Consider the following 15569-nt stretch of genomic DNA (forward strand, 5'->3'; position numbering starts at 1 on the left):
CCCCCAACCTCCATAAATATTCCCAAAGCCTCATTTTCCAGCAAACCGGGTTGGGGGGCCCCTGGGGGGATGTTAATAACGGGGCTGTGAAGGATTTAAACACCACCCCCCCACCCCAACCCACCCCCCCCACCCCCCCCAGCACCTCATTTGCCCGGACAAATCCCTTGTTACTCGTCATTACTGTGCCTCAGTTTCCCTATCCCGATAATGCCCTGTGGAGCTGTGGGAAAAAGGAGGATGAGGAAGGATGCAATGAAAATAAGGAGGAATAGCGAGGATAACAGGGAAACAACTCCCTGTTTTCCCGATTCCAAATCAACTTTGGGGTGATTTGGGACTGGTTTGGGCAAAGCCTGCGCAAACAGCCGCTAATCGGGGAATAAAAGCACAATTAAACGCGCTCATAAATCTGCTAACGAGGAGGCGCTGCCCTGGCGGCCGCTGTTTGCCCAGCTGATTAACAGGGATGAAGCCAAGAGAGAGGATAATCCATCGGGATGAGGCGGCTCCTTTGTCTCCATTCCCCATCCCAAACCCATCTCGGAGGTGATGGATGTGTGCATGTCACCCCGGGGAGCCCATCGCTGCAGCCTCGGGCCTCATAGCGGGATTAATACACTTTAATCCCTGGGGTTTCCCCAGAAAACTCCAGGATTCCCATTAAAATTTCCTTCTCTCTTCAAAGAACTCCATGAAAAGAGGCCCAATATCTCAAAGCAGGATTAATATCCCTTTTCTAGCCCCTATTACCAGGCAGAGACATCCCATCCCCATAGCTCAGCTTTTTGGGAACACCCAAAAAGAGATGGGGATGGGGAATACCACGGCATTTAATATTCCAGCATCACCTTCAACTCCCATCCTGGAGAATTATTTGGATAATAGTTGGCTAACCCTGTTATTCTATGGATAATTTATTTCTCATCTTTTGATCCTACCGGGAAATCCTTGGGCTGCCACATTCCCAGCAGGAGGAACGGAAAAGCTTTGTGGTCCTATGAAATTAATATTTACTTTCTCCACGCATGGGCTGCAGGAGGGAAGGATGAATAATGCATCGCCCCTGAGACACTGGGATCGGAGTCTCACAGTGCCGGGACAGGGCGGATTTGATGGGATACGGAGGGCCCAGAGGGTGTTGGTGAGGCTGAGAGGTCCCAGATGTGCATAGGGGTCCAGATGTGGCCCCAGTACAGCTCTAGGTTGAAGAGGAAGTGTGCTGGTGCGAGCTCTCCAGATGTGCACTCACTTTCCTCCTACTTGCACCTCCAGATGTGCACAGCTGCAAACCACCCCGTTCCCCAGACGTGCACAGGCATCCTCTGCCTTTCTTCAGCTGTGTGCCCACATGTTTGCCCAAAGCACCCAGCCCTCCCAGATCGGACCATCCCAGATCCTCTCGGTGCCCCAGATGTGTCCCAAGAGCTTTCCAGATGTGAAACCCTTTTGGGGCACATTCACACCTCCTCCCCATATGTGCTGCCCGGGTTCACCTGCCACTCTGCATCCAGATGTGTGGTCCCTTCTCCTACTCTCCCTGTCAGATGTGCACACAGATCTACGTTCCTCCCTTGTCCCCCGTTCTCCCATTCCTCCCCAACTTCGCCCATGCTCCCCACACTACCCACACCCCCCACACCCCTTTTTCCCCCATCTCATCATCCCCTCTCCTCTTTTCCCTATTCTAAGGAGATCGTTAGTGCCACCGCAGCGACCCCCCTATAACGACCTCCCATGTTCGGGGGCTCGCTGGAGGAGCCGCATTGCTTCACACATCACATTAATTAAGGGGCTAATTGCTAATTACCAATTCAACAGCACCGTTCGCACACGCTTGTGGGTCGCCCCCCTTCCTAAGTTCAAGGCTCTCGGTGGTCCCCGCACTCCCCGCACCCTCTGGCCGCGCCCCCATCCCCGCCGGACACGGGAGGCGGCGCTGAGGGATGAGCCGAGCCGTGCTGGGCTGGGCTGGGCTGAACTGAGTTGAATTGAGCTGAGCTGGGATGAGCTGAACTGGGCTGAACTGGGATGAGTTGAGTTGGGCTGAGCTGGGCTGAATCGGGCTGGGCTGAGCTGGGTTGAATCGGGCTGGGCTGAGCTGGGTTGAATCGGGCTGGGCTGAGCTGGGTTGAATCGGGCTGGGCTGGGCTGAACTGAACTGAGTTGAATTGAGCTGAGCTGGGATGAGCTGAACTGGGCTAAACTGGGATGAGTTGAGTTCGGCTGAGCTGGGCTGAACCGGGCTGGGCTGAACCGAACCGGGCTGGGCTGAACCGAACCGGGCTGGGCTGAGCTGGGCTGAGCCGGGCTGGGCTGAGCTGAACCGAACCGGGCTGGGCTGAGCTGAACCGGGCTAGGCTGAGCTGAGTTGTACTGAACTGAGCCGGGCTGGACTGAACTGAGCCGGGCTGGGCAGAGCTGAGCCAAGCCGGGCTGAGCTGAGAACTGAGCTGCGCTGACCCGAGCTGTGTTCATCCCAGCCGGGCTGAGTTGAGCTAAGCCAAGCTCCGCCGCGCCGGGTCAGACCGTGCTGAGCCGAGCCGAGCTCACCATTGCCGAACCGCACGGAGTCGTGCAGAGCCGAGCTCAGCAGAGCTGCACCAAGCTGAGCCGGGTCGGACCTTGCCGAGCCGAGGATGCTGCGGTACCTGCTGAAGACGCTGCTGCAGATGAACCTGTTCGCGGACTCGCTGGGAGTCGAGGGCTCCAACTCCTCAGAGCTCCTGCTCGGCATCAACCGCACCATCGCAGCGCTGCACCTCCCCGAGCTCGACCCCGGCAACGGTACGTGGCCGTGTGTCAGCTGTCCCCGTGTCCCGCTGTCCCCAGTCGGGGTTTCCACCCCCCAGCCCCAGCCAGGTCCCTTACTGGGACTTGCCCCGTGTCCCCAGACCGGGACTGACCCGGAGTGTCCAAACTGTGCCCGTGTTCCCAAGCCGGGACCGGCTCCGTGTCCCCCGACCAACCGGCAGCGATGCCGTGTGCCCAGATAGTCCCCGGGACCCCTAACTGGTACCAGCGCGGTGTCCCCAAATAGGGAGCGACCCCAAACCGTCCCCGTGCTCCTGCACTGACGCCCCCGATCGTGAACTGGGACTCACCTGGTGCTTCCAAATTGTCCCGGTGTTCCCAGAGCAAGCCCTTGCTCCCGAACCAGGAGCGACCCAACGTCCTTACACTGCCCCTGTCCCCACGTCAAGCCTCAGACTCCGAACTGGGAGTCCCTGTGTCCCCAGTCCAATACCTGGACCCTGAGCTGGGAGAGCCCCTTGTCCCTAAACCAGCCTCAGTGCACCCAAAACGTCCAGACAATCTCCATGTCCCCAAACCAGGAGAGACCCGGTGTCTCCAACCTATTCCTGTGTCCCAGACCGACCCTGTGTCCCTGATCCAGGACGAAGTGTGGGAGGATGTGTGGGAATGGGCTGTCCATCTGAATTTCAAGCCACTTTTAAGCTTTCCCCCTTTTTCAGCCTGAGCTTCCCCTACGGTTGGCTCTGGGCGTCCCCAAACCACCCGAAGCCCTCCCCTGAGCACAGGAGGGCTCTTTCCTGACTCCCCGCTTGCCCCAATTAGCCACCGGGCCCAGCTGCGCCCCCCCCCGGCTCCCGCTGCTGCCCCCCAGGGTACCGGTACCTGCAGCATCCTGCATCCCCGTGGCAACGCATCCCAGCCTCATGGCAACGCACCCCCAGGAGCCCCAAATCACAGCCCCCCCCCACCCCCCGATGCCATGATACTCGCGTGTGTGCATGCATGTGCAAACAGGGAGGACACGTGTGTGTGCATGCATTTGTGGATGTGCTTGAGTGCGCACATGTGCATAAGTGTGCAAACACATGTGCAAGCACATGTCCTCATTTGCACACACGTACACACACGAGCATCACTTGCATACACAGCCCTGTGTGAATACACGCGTGTAAGTGTGTGTGTGCATGAAGACGTGTGCCTGTGTGTGAGTGCATGCACACCCCTGCTTGTATATACACGTAGGATGCATCTCTGTAAGTGCATGTATGGATGCACACATGTGCAAGTGTGCATCACATGTGTGCTGACATGTGCTGATGCATGCCTGTGGGCCTGTGCATGGCTGCATGCATGTCCTGGCATGTGCATGCACATATGTGTGTGCAAGCTCCATGCGTGTGCGTGCACATGTATTGTGTGCATTGTGGGCAGCAGGACACTGAGTGAGCACAGCTTGAAGTGCAGCACCAGTGGGGCATTAATTAATCAGCATTAATTATCCCAGCATTAATTATCCCGGCATTAATGAGTGCACCATCATTCCCATGTCCTAACAGTGGGAATTGGCCTGGCACAGCCCCACAGACCCAATATGGGCGTTTTGAGACTTAAACCGAAGCATCCAGGAGTTCCCAGCTTCACTCTGGGAAATCAGCACTTGGCAGTTGGTGGAAAAACCCCGTTTTGGGGGAATACAGCTTCAGATCCATTTTCCCTGGGATGCCCTGTTGGAATCTGGGTGGAAAAGGGGGGGGTTACTGTGAGCGGAGCTGCTTTGTCCCCTTGTCCTCATCCCTCCCCACACGTCTGAGGTCTGACACCGGCCGGGTCCTGCTGCCACCCCACCAGCCCTCACCATGCGCTGGGCTGGGGGGCAACACAACAGGCTGAGACCTGGCCACGCTTCATCTCACCTCCCGGTCGCCGTGCCCCGCGCAGGGTCGCACCCGCAGCTGGAGGACGCGGCTCCCCGCATCGTGGAGCACCCCACGGACGTGCTGGTGTCGCGGGGGGACCCGGCCACGCTGAGCTGCAAGGCCGAGGGCCGCCCGCCGCCCGCCGTGGAGTGGTACAAGGATGGGGAGCGAGTGGAGACGGACCGGGAGGAGCCGCGCTCCCACCGCTCGCTGCTGCCGGGGGGGTCCCTGTTCTTCCTGCGGGTCCTGCACGGCCGGCGCGGGAGGCACGACGAGGGCGTCTACGTGTGCGTGGCCAGGAACCACCTGGGGCAGGCGACCAGCAGGAACGCCTCGCTGCATGTGGCCGGTCAGTGCCCGCAGCGCTGCTCCCTGCAGCCACGGGATGGGGTGGGATTGGAGACGGAGATGGCATAGGATGGGGTGGGATGGGATCAGATACAGCCATGAGATGGGATGGGGTTGGAGACAGCTATGGGGTGGGGTGGGATCAGATCAGATACAGCCATGAGATGGGATGGGGTTGGAGACAGCTATGGGATGGGGTGGGATCAGATCAGATACAGCCATGAGATGGGATGGGGTTGGAGACAGCTATGGGATGGGATGGGATCAGATCAGATACAGCCATGAGATGGGATGGGGTTGGAGACAGCTATGGGATGGGATGGGATCAGATCAGATACAGCTATGAGATGGGATGGGGTTGGAGACAGCTATGGGATGGGGTGGGATCAGATCAGATACAGCTATGAGATAGGATGGGGTTGGAGACCGCTATGGGATGGGATGGGGTCAGATCAAATACAGCCATGAGATGGGATGGGGTTGGAGACAGCTATAGGATGGGATGGGATCAGATCAGATACAGCTATGAGATGAGATGGGGTTGGAGACAGCTATGGGATGGGATGGGGTCAGATCAGATACAGCTATGAGATGGGATGGGGTTGGAGACAGCTATGGGATGGGATGGGATGGGATCAGATACAGCTATGAGATGGGATGGGGTTGGAGACAGCTATGGGATGGGGTGGGATCAGATCAGATACAGCTATGAGATGGGATGGGGTTGGAGACAGCTATGGGATGGGATGGGATCAGATCAGATACAGCCATGAGGTGGGATGGGGTTGGAGACAGCTATGGGATGGGATGGGATCAGATACAGCCATGAGATGGGATGGGGTTGGAGACAGCTATGGGGTGGGGTGGGATCAGATCAGATACAGCCATGAGATGGGATGGGGTTGGAGACAGCTATGGGATGGGATGGGGTCAGATCAAATACAGCCATGAGATGGGATGGGGTTGGAGACAGCTATGGGATGGGATGGGATCAGATCAGATACAGCTATGGGATGGGATGGGATCAGATCAGATACAGCCATGAGATGGGATGGGGTTGGAGACAGCTATGGGATGGGATGGGATCAGATCAGATACAGCTATGAGATGGGATGGGGTTGGAGACAGCTATGGGATGGGGTGGGATCAGATCAGATACAGCTATGGGATGGGATGGGATCAGATCAGATACAGCCATGAGATGGGATGGGGTTGGAGACAGCTATGGGATGGGATGGGATCAGATCAGATACAGCTATGAGATGGGATGGGGTTGGAGACAGCTATGGGATGGGGTGGGATCAGATCAGATACAGCTATGAGATGGGATGGGGTTGGAGACCGCTATGGGATGGGATGGGGTCAGATCAAATACAGCCATGAGATGGGATGGGGTTGGAGACAGCTATGGGATGGGATGGGATCAGATCAGATACAGCTATGAGATGAGATGGGGTTGGAGACAGCTATGGGATGGGATGGGGTCAGATCAGATACAGCTATGAGATGGGATGGGGTTGGAGACAGCTATGGGATGGGATGGGATGGGATCAGATACAGCTATGAGATGGGATGGGGTTGGAGACAGCTATGGGATGGGGTGGGATCAGATCAGATACAGCTATGAGATGGGATGGGGTTGGAGACAGCTATGGGATGGGATGGGATCAGATCAGATACAGCTATGAGATGGGATGGGGTTGGAGACCGCTATGGGATGGGATGGGGTCAGATCAAATACAGCCATGAGATGGGATGGGGTTGGAGACAGCTATGGGATGGGATGGGATCAGATCAGATACAGCTATGAGATGGGATGGGGTTGGAGACAGCTATGGGATGGGGTGGGATCAGATCAGATACAGCTATGGGATGGGATGGGATCAGATCAGATACAGCCATGAGATGGGATGGGGTTGGAGACAGCTATGGGATGGGATGGGATCAGATCAGATACAGCTATGAGATGGGATGGGGTTGGAGACAGCTATGGGATGGGGTGGGATCAGATCAGATACAGCTATGAGATGGGATGGGGTTGGAGACCGCTATGGGATGGGATGGGGTCAGATCAAATACAGCCATGAGATGGGATGGGGTTGGAGACAGCTATGGGATGGGATGGGATCAGATCAGATACAGCTATGAGATGAGATGGGGTTGGAGACAGCTATGGGATGGGATGGGGTCAGATCAGATACAGCTATGAGATGGGATGGGGTTGGAGACAGCTATGGGATGGGATGGGATGGGATCAGATACAGCTATGAGATGGGATGGGGTTGGAGACAGCTATGGGATGGGGTGGGATCAGATCAGATACAGCTATGAGATGGGATGGGGTTGGAGACAGCTATGGGATGGGGTGGGATCAGATCAGATACAGCTATGAGATGGGATGGGGTTGGAGACAGCTATGGGATGGGATGGGGTCAGATCAAATACAGCCATGAGAAGGGATGGGATTGGAGACAGAGATGGGATGGGGTCAGATCAGAGACAGCCACGCGATGGGATTGGGGGAGAGGGATGGGCTAGGACTGAGTGGGACAGGAATGGGGTGGATTTAGGGGTCTGGGGAGATTTGGGGTCACCACTGAGCCCAGGCTGTGGGGCTGAGGGGCTGCAGGAGCCCAGACTTTGCTGAGGGAAAAGAGGTGAGAAGCAGTGAAAATTGGGAAAAAAACGGGGGAAAAAAATGAAGAGAAAATAATGGAAAATCAGCAAAAATAAGTCAAACCGATTAGAAACAGAGTGACAGTGAGTGCAAAGAAGTGAAAAGAAGCGGGGGGATAAAAGTGACAGTAATTGGAAATAAATGTAAAGAAGAAAAAATAAATGGAAATAATTGGAAATAGGTGAAAATAAATGAAAAGAAATGGAAGCAAAGTAGTTGAAGGAAAGGAAAAGAAGTGAAAGCAATGGGAAATAAAATGCAATGAAAATAATTGGAAAGAAGTGAAAACAGTAAATGAGGATAAGTAAAAATCAATGGAAATAATTGGAAAGAAGGGAAAAGTAAATGGGAATGAAAGAAAATAAGTGAAAAAATATATGAAACTGAGTGAAAAAATCAATGTGAATAGGTGAAAATACGTGAAAAAGCACTGAAAACAAGTGGAAAACCATGGGAAGAACTGAAAGTGGGGAAAAGGGGAGGAAAAATATGGTTGGAAATGACAATGAATGTAGGGAAAGGAAAATAATGGAAAAGAAATTACAAGAAAAAGGTGAAAACAACTGCAAATAGCCAAGAACTGATTGCAAAGGAGTGCAAACCTCTGACACCCACTGCCCAGGGCCCCTGGTGGCACCCCAGTGTGGCTCAGTCCCCAGGACTTGGGGGGCCGGGGCTCAGTGTGGGGGTCCTGCGCCATGCAATGGGGAAACTGAGGCAGGGCTGATCCCGCAGTGTTGAGGGATGAGTTCCGGCAGCCCCCCGGGGACGTGGTGGTGGCAGCGGGAGAACCGGCCGTGCTGGAGTGTGTCCCCCCTCGCGGGCACCCGGAGCCCAGCATCTCCTGGAAGAAGAATGGAGCCCGGCTGAGCGCCACAGATGAGCGCATGACGGTGAGCCACAAGGGAGGTTGATCCCATCCAACCCTATCCCACCCCATCCCACCCCATCCCCACCCCATCCCAACCCACCCCGGTTGGGTTGGGCTGCCCATAGCTCCGCGGTGGGAAGCTGATGTTGGCCAACACCCGCAAGAGCGATGCTGGCATCTACGTCTGCGTGGCCACCAATGTGGTGGGGGAGAAGGACAGCGAGCCGGCCGAGCTGGTGGTCCTCGGTGCGTGGGGACAGGGGGTGGCTGCTCCGGGGGAGTCCCCGGGGGGGGTGGCATCCCATGGAGCTGATGATGGCCCCACAGAGCGCCCAGCGTTCGGCAGGAGACCCCTGAACCAAGCGGTGCTGGTGGAGGGGACGGTGGAGTTCCCTTGCGAGGCAGTGGGGGACCCGCAGCCCTCGGCACGGTGGCGCAAGGAGGAGGGTGAGATGCCACTAGGGAGGTGAGTGTCACCATCCCAATGGCATCGCAATGGCATCAACTATCCCCATAGCATCACAGGTCCCTGTGGTGTCCTCCATCCTCAAAGCATGCTGCATCCCTATTGCATCCCACATCCCCATCGCACCCCACATCCCCGCAGCACCCCACACCCTCACAACGCTTCCAGGTGGGAAGTGCTCCCCGACAACACCCTGCGGATTGTGCGGCTGCGCCCGGAGGATGAGGGCACCTACACCTGCGTGGCTGACAACAGCGTGGGGCGCTCCGAGGCCTCAGGCACCCTCATGGTGCACGGTAAGGGGGGTCCCTCTGGGAGCACCCATGGGTGCTGGCTGAGCAGTGCCCAAGCCCTTGTTTGTCCTCACACCCACAGTGCCCCCCCAGCTTGTCACCGGGCCCCACGACCAGATTGTCCCCCTCGGCCACAGCGTCACCTTCCAGTGCCAGAGCCGGGGCAACCCACCGCCCGCTGTGTTCTGGCAGAAGGAGGGCAGCCAGGTCTGTCCCTGTCCCCATCCCTGTCCCCAGGGTGCAATGGGGATGTGTGGTGAGACAGAGATCACAGCTCAGCATCCTCCATCCCCAGACCCTGCTGTTCCCTGGACAGTCCCCGCATCCCAGCGGCCGCTTTGCGGTGAGTCCCGGTGGTTCCATGACCATCTCGGATGTGCAGCGTTCCGACTCCGGGAATTACCTGTGCCAGGCCATCAGCGTGGCCGGCAGCATCCTGGCCAAGGCACGCTTGGAAGTGGAAGAAGGTGAGTCCCACCGCAGCAGACAATGGGGACATCCAGCATCCACCACCACACTAACCAGCACAGCGCCATTCCCGGTATTCCCGGCCTTTCCCCTGCAGCACCGGTGATCCAATGGGGTCCCACAAACCACACAGTGCTGCCAGCAGGGGCCACGGCACGGTTGCCGTGCCCGGTGTGGGGTGGTGGTGACCCCGTGGCCAGTGTGGGGTGGCTGAAGGATGGGAATGTCCTGGTGGGTGCTGAGCCCCGCGCCAGCCTGCAGGAGAACGGCTCCCTGAGGATCACCGGCCTCCGGGTGAGCCAGTGCAGTAGCCACAGGGTGGGATGGGGCAAAGGGTGCTCAGGGAGATGGGTACAGGGGGCAGTGGGTGTGCAGGGTGGTGGGTGCTCAGGGGTGGTAGATGCAAAGGGTTGTGGCTGCAAGAGGCAATGGGTGCTCAGGGTGGAGAGTGCCAAGGGCAATGGGTGCTGGGTGCAAATAGAAATGGGTGCTCAAGGTTGGTGGGGCTCAGATCGGTGGGTTCCAAGGGTTGGTGGGTGTTCAGGGTGGTGGGGGCAAAGGGTGATGGGTACAAAAGGAGAGGGGTGCTCAAGTTGGTGGGTGCAATGTGTGGTGGATGCTCAGGACTGGTGGGTGCAAAGGGAAATGAGTGCTCAGGGTGCTGCTTGCAAGGGGTGGTAGACGCCAAGGGCTGTGGTTGCAGTGGGCACTGGGTGCTCAGGGTGCTGGGTGCCAGGCAATGGGTGCTCAGGGTGGTGGGGCAGGAGCTCTCCCCTCGCAGGTGATGGACTCGGGGCTCTATGAGTGCGTGGCCACCAGCCCGGCGGGTGACACACGCTGGGGCATCACGCTGGAGGTGCACGGTGGGTCATGGGGGCATCACCGGGGACACTGTGGCACTGGGGATGAAGCCATCCCACATCTCCATGCACCTCCCCACAGGTGCCAGGCCCGACCTGTCCCCACCTTCCTCTGTGCCCGGGGTCCTCCCTGGGCCACCCTCCGCCCCTGTGGTCACCAACGTCACCAAGAGCAGCGTCACCCTCAGCTGGAGAGGGAACGAGGACAGCGCTGCCACCGGTGTCACCTCCTACATAGTGGAGGCTTTCAGGTACCGCACGAGCATCCCCTCCGGGTGCATGGGGATGTGGTGGCCCAAAGCCACCCCACCACGGTCCCCTCTGTCCGTGGCAGCCAGGAGGAGGGTGGCCCATGGCGCACGGTGGCAGCTGAGGTGGCGGGTGAGACCCATACCGTGAGTGGCCTCGTCCCCAACACCGTCTACATCTTCCTGGTGCGGGCGGTCAATGCCCATGGGATCAGTGACCCCAGCGGCGCCTCGGAGCCCGTGTGCACCCAAGGTGAGACCTGGTGGTGATGCTGGTGATGCCCGTGGCTCCAGCACCCTTGGGTGCATGTCCACCTGGTGATACTGATGGAGGTGACCACTGTCTTTGGGTGCATCCTCAGCTGCTGATACTGACGGAGGTGGCATGAACCCACCACTGTTCAGTGCATCTTCACTTGGTGATAACAATGGAGGTGCCCATGAACCCATCACCCTTGGGTTCCTCTCTGCTTGGTGATGTTGACAGAGGTGCCCATGCAGCCAGCACCCTTGGGTGCATCCTTTGTTAGTGACACCAGTGGAGGTACCCACACAACCAAAACCTCTGTGTGCATTCCCACCCAATGCTACCAACGGGGTTTCCTGACCCACCATGGGAATACAGTGTCACCGCAGCACCCACACTCGGTGGCACCACCGAGGTGCCCACGTCCCCTCTCGCTGTCATGTTTTGGGCAGACCCCAGCACCCCACAGCCCGGGCTGGACCCCGAGAAGGTGCAGCAGGACCTGGCGCAAGTGGCCGTGCACCTCCAGGAGCCCGAGGTGCTTCCCCCGGGTGCTGTCCGCCTCTCCTGGACCGTGAGTGCTGCCCCACACCACCAGTGCAGAGTTGCCAGTGCCAGCACCCAGCACCCATCCACTCCCATTGCTCCCCAGGTGCAGCACCAGGCACCCTTCCTGCAGGGGTACCGGGTGCTGCTGCGGCGCCGCGGCGGGCGCTGGGAGGATGCGCGGGTGCTGCTGGCACCAGGGGACCGCGGGGTGCTGCTCACTGACCTGCGCCGTGGGCAGCACTACGAGGTCAAGGTCCAGCCCTTCTTCCATCACCTCCATGGGCCGGACAGTGCAGTGCGAGCCCTGAGCACCCCCGAGGCAGGTGAGAGTGGATGGATGGGGTGGTGGGACCCATAGGGACACCCTGGGGGTGACACCCCACATGTGACACCCCGCAGCACCCAGTGCCCCGCCGCAAGGTGTCACTGTGATTGGTAATGGCACCAGCGTCCGCATGTCGTGGCAGCCGCCGCCGTTGGCAGAGCAGAACGGGGTCATCCGGGAGTACAGGGTAAGGGGTGGTGGTGGTGGGGTGTGATGGGGATGCGGGATGTGCTTGTGGGGTGAGATGTGAAGGGTGATGGGGTGCAATAGGTACCATCTATCTCCTCCTGGCACCACCTCACGACATCCCCGTGGCTCCTCGTGACCTTCTCCCCCCAGATCTGGTGCTTGGCCAACGAGAGCCGCTTCCACATCAACCAGAGCGTGGAGGGTTCGGTGCTGGTGGCCATGCTGAATGGCCTGGTCCCCGGTGTCCTGTACCACGCTGAGGTCGCTGCCGCCACAAGCGCCGGCGTGGGCGCCCGCAGTGTCCCCATCCCCATCCGCGTCGGTGAGTTCCTCATTGCACCCATGGGCTCTGGGTGGCCGCGGTCCCTCCTCAGCGCTCCCACCGCTGTGTCCCATGTTTCTGCAGCGCTCCCAGTGCAGCGGGACAAGGGAATGGCAGGCGGGAGCAGCATGGCCGGGCGCTTGGCTGCGATGGCCCGGCAGCCGGTGTTCATCGCTGGTGTTGGTGGCACGTGTTGGCTCATCCTGGCTGCTGTTGCTGCGTGGCTCTACAGCCGCCGCAAGAGGAAGAAGGAGCTCAGTCACTTCACGGGTACAATGGGGTGTCACCCTTGGGACCCCCCCCTTACCATTTACCACCCCAATAGCATCATCTGCCTCTCTCCTTGCAGCATCCTTTGCCTACGCACCCAATGGGAAGCCCATGGGGACCCGGCGTGGTCCCCAGCCATCCTCATCCCAACCTCTTCCTGCAGTCGCTTTCCCTGCTCCGGCACACAGGTAACCCCTCTGGTATTCCCACCCTGTTCCCAGGATTCCCATTGCATCCTTTCATCCTATCTCCTCGCAGGGCAGCCACAGGTGGTGGTTATCCATGGCTGGCAGACACATGGAGTGGTGGTGGCAACAGTTGCTTGAGGACCAATGAGAGATACTACAACGGTGAGAGGTCACCATTGGGTGACTTGGGTTGGGAAGGTCATGGTCAACCATGGTCATAGAATCATGGAGTGGTTTGGGTTGGAAAGGACTATCTAGTTGGAAAGATCATCCAGAAAGGACCAAGGCTGGAAAGATCACCTAGCTCCTACCCGCTGCCAAGGGCAGGGATGCTGATGGTGCTGGCTGTCCTCCACAGATGCTGGTATCACCCGTTACATCACCCAGACAGAGCAATTCGGGGTTGGGGCCACCGAGGGGCCGGTCTACAGCACCATTGAGGCTGGCGGCGAGGAGCTCCACACCTTTCCTCGTCCCTTCTCCCACCATGGGACCTCCTACCCCCAGTCGATGGATGTCCCGGCCCCACAGGCACCCCGCAGTAGGGTGGTGGGATGGGTGGGGGGACACATGGGTGCTGGTGTCACTGCCCCCTCCCCACAGCCCCCCCCAGCATCCTTCCTCACCACAGGGACCAAAGGGAAGAAGCTGGGGCAAGCGGTGAAGCCACCGGTCATAAGCTGGACGGAGCTGCTGCCACCACCCCCTTCAGCCAGTGAGCTCAGCCGCTGCACCCAGGAGGAGGAGGAGGAGGATGAAGAAGCACCTGGAAGGTCAGTGTGGGGACCTAGATGGGGACAGGACATGCTGGTCCCTGCACCCACCGTGTGTCCCCACTCCACAGGTTGGGGATGGAGGGGTGGTACGGTGCTGAGGATGTCGCCTGTGCCACTGCCGCGTCCTCACCCACCGCGTCCTCCGGCTGCCGGTCCACTGCCACCCTGACACCATCGCCCCGGGCCGCTGAGGACATCCCCCGCCTCCGAGACCTCGACAGCCCCCGGTAGGAGATGGGCCTCACTTAGTCCAGGTCTTCCATCAGGGTCTGGATGTCCCACTATGCTCTGGGTGTCCCATCACAATCCAGACATGTTGTCGCCATCCGGCCCTGCTGTGCCACTATGGTCTGACCATGTCATTGAGGTCCAGATGTTTCACAGGGGCACAGATGTCCCACTAGGGTCCAGATATCCTACCATGGCCAAGATGTCCTGTCATAATCCAGCCATATTGTCACTATCTGGCCCTGCATGCCCCTGGGGTCCAGGTGTTCCATTGGGGTCTGAATGTCCCACCACAATCCAGATGTTCCTTTTTGATCCATCCATGTTGTCACCATCCATCCATGCTGTCCATTTGTGCTCTGACTGTGCTGCCATCATCCACCCATCATGCTTTGGGATGGCCATGGCCTAGCAACCCAGATGTGCAGCTGTGATGGGCACCATCATGAGCGAGCTGGGACATTGCCATCCAGATGTGCTGTCATGGCGTAGCTCTGCCATGGTCCAGTTGTGCCATTCCAACCCAGCTGCATGGTTGCAATCCAGCTGTACTCTGATCCAGCTGTGCAACTGCTACCCAGCTATGTGGTCGCAATCCAGATGTGTGGTTGCGATGCAGCTGTGCTTCAGATGTGCCATTGTGAGCCAGCCTTACCATTGCAACCCTTGCTGTGAAGCTGCGATCCAGCTGTGGCCCTGCCATCCAGCTGTGATGCTTCAGGCCTACCCATGCCATTGCCATCCAGCTTTCCCACCACAACATGGGTTCCTTGGCTCCGGCACAGCACAGCACCGAGTTGGTTGCACCAACACCACGGTGGCCAGCAAGCTCCTTGCGCTGGCTTCACCCCACACCTTCTTTGCCAGGAGACCCCCCCATGGCACTGGTACCCCTCCACCAGCACCCAGCCCCCTGCCGAGTCCAGACATGGGTGACATCCCCCTACCCCGTGCCCGCTGCCCCCCCAGCACTGGTGAGCCCTTGGAGGGATATGATGGGTGGGTTTGGACCCCACCGGCTGTGGTGGGGCTGAACCTGTGTCACCCCCAGGGAGAACCCGTGGGGAAGCCCCAAAACGTCACCTGAAGCCCAAATGCAGCCGCTACCGCCGGGAAAAGCCACAGGGAGGTGAGAGGAAGGGGAAAACTGGGATGCTCCAAGGGGAAAAGTGAGGGATCAGCCCTCTCCTTGCTCTCCACCACAGACCTGCCGCCACCACCGGTGCCACCACCAGGTGAGACCCCCAGGCCTTCAGCAGAGCGGGAGCTGAGCGGGGCTGAGCGCAAGGTCACCCACCGCGGTAAGCCGGAGCCACCAACCACGTCCCCAAGAGGTTATGGGGTGCCACCACCAAACCCCAACCTTGTCCCCTCCCTTGCAGATGAGGTTGTCCCCTACAGCAAACCCTCCTGCTCCACCACGGGCAGCGTCTCATCCCGTGGCTCCACCAGCTCCCGTGGCCATGGCTCGGGGCGCAGCAGGACACGAGGGGACCGTGGGGAAGGGACCGGCCACCACCGCCGGCCAGGTCCCCCCTTTCCCTGCTCAGCACAGGAGAAGAGATGAAGTA

At 58.8% G+C, this 15569-nt stretch overlaps 1 protein-coding gene across 1 annotated transcript; it reads left to right on the top strand.

The window, feature by feature from the left end:
- Positions 1-2639: 2639 nt before the first annotated feature.
- ROBO3 (roundabout guidance receptor 3) lies at positions 2640-15565 on the top strand. Its single transcript, XM_065697430.1, has 25 exons — positions 2640-2787; positions 4696-5022; positions 8434-8591; positions 8695-8815; positions 8897-9035; positions 9204-9331; positions 9411-9535; positions 9624-9807; positions 9894-10090; positions 10578-10659; positions 10739-10907; positions 10991-11157; positions 11604-11725; positions 11804-12023; positions 12100-12212; positions 12365-12536; positions 12621-12806; positions 12886-12964; positions 12999-13156; positions 13353-13500; positions 13618-13767; positions 13839-13997; positions 14866-14972; positions 15050-15127; positions 15204-15565. The coding sequence occupies exons 1-25, from the start codon at positions 2640-2642 to the stop codon at positions 15563-15565; spliced, it is 3999 nt and encodes a 1332-aa protein (XP_065553502.1).
- The last annotated feature ends 4 nt before the right edge of the window (positions 15566-15569 follow it).

The sequence above is a fragment of the Lathamus discolor genome, chromosome 17 (genome assembly GCF_037157495.1).
Source record: "Lathamus discolor isolate bLatDis1 chromosome 17, bLatDis1.hap1, whole genome shotgun sequence".
In the NCBI taxonomy this organism is placed as follows: Eukaryota; Metazoa; Chordata; class Aves; order Psittaciformes; family Psittacidae; genus Lathamus; species Lathamus discolor.

What these genes read in the sequence shown, in the direction of transcription:
- ROBO3 (XM_065697430.1), top strand. Translation starts at nt 2,640, where the DNA reads ATGCTGCGGTACCTGCTGAAGACGCTGCTGCAGATGAACCTGTTCGCG. An exon ending in CGCCTCGCTGCATGTGGCCG is followed by an intron (nt 5,023 to 8,433) that starts GTCAGTGCCCGC and finishes CTGATCCCGCAG; the next exon opens with TGTTGAGGGATGAGTTCCGG. An exon ending in CCGCTGCCCCCCCAGCACTG is followed by an intron (nt 14,973 to 15,049) that starts GTGAGCCCTTGG and finishes TGTCACCCCCAG; the next exon opens with GGAGAACCCGTGGGGAAGCC.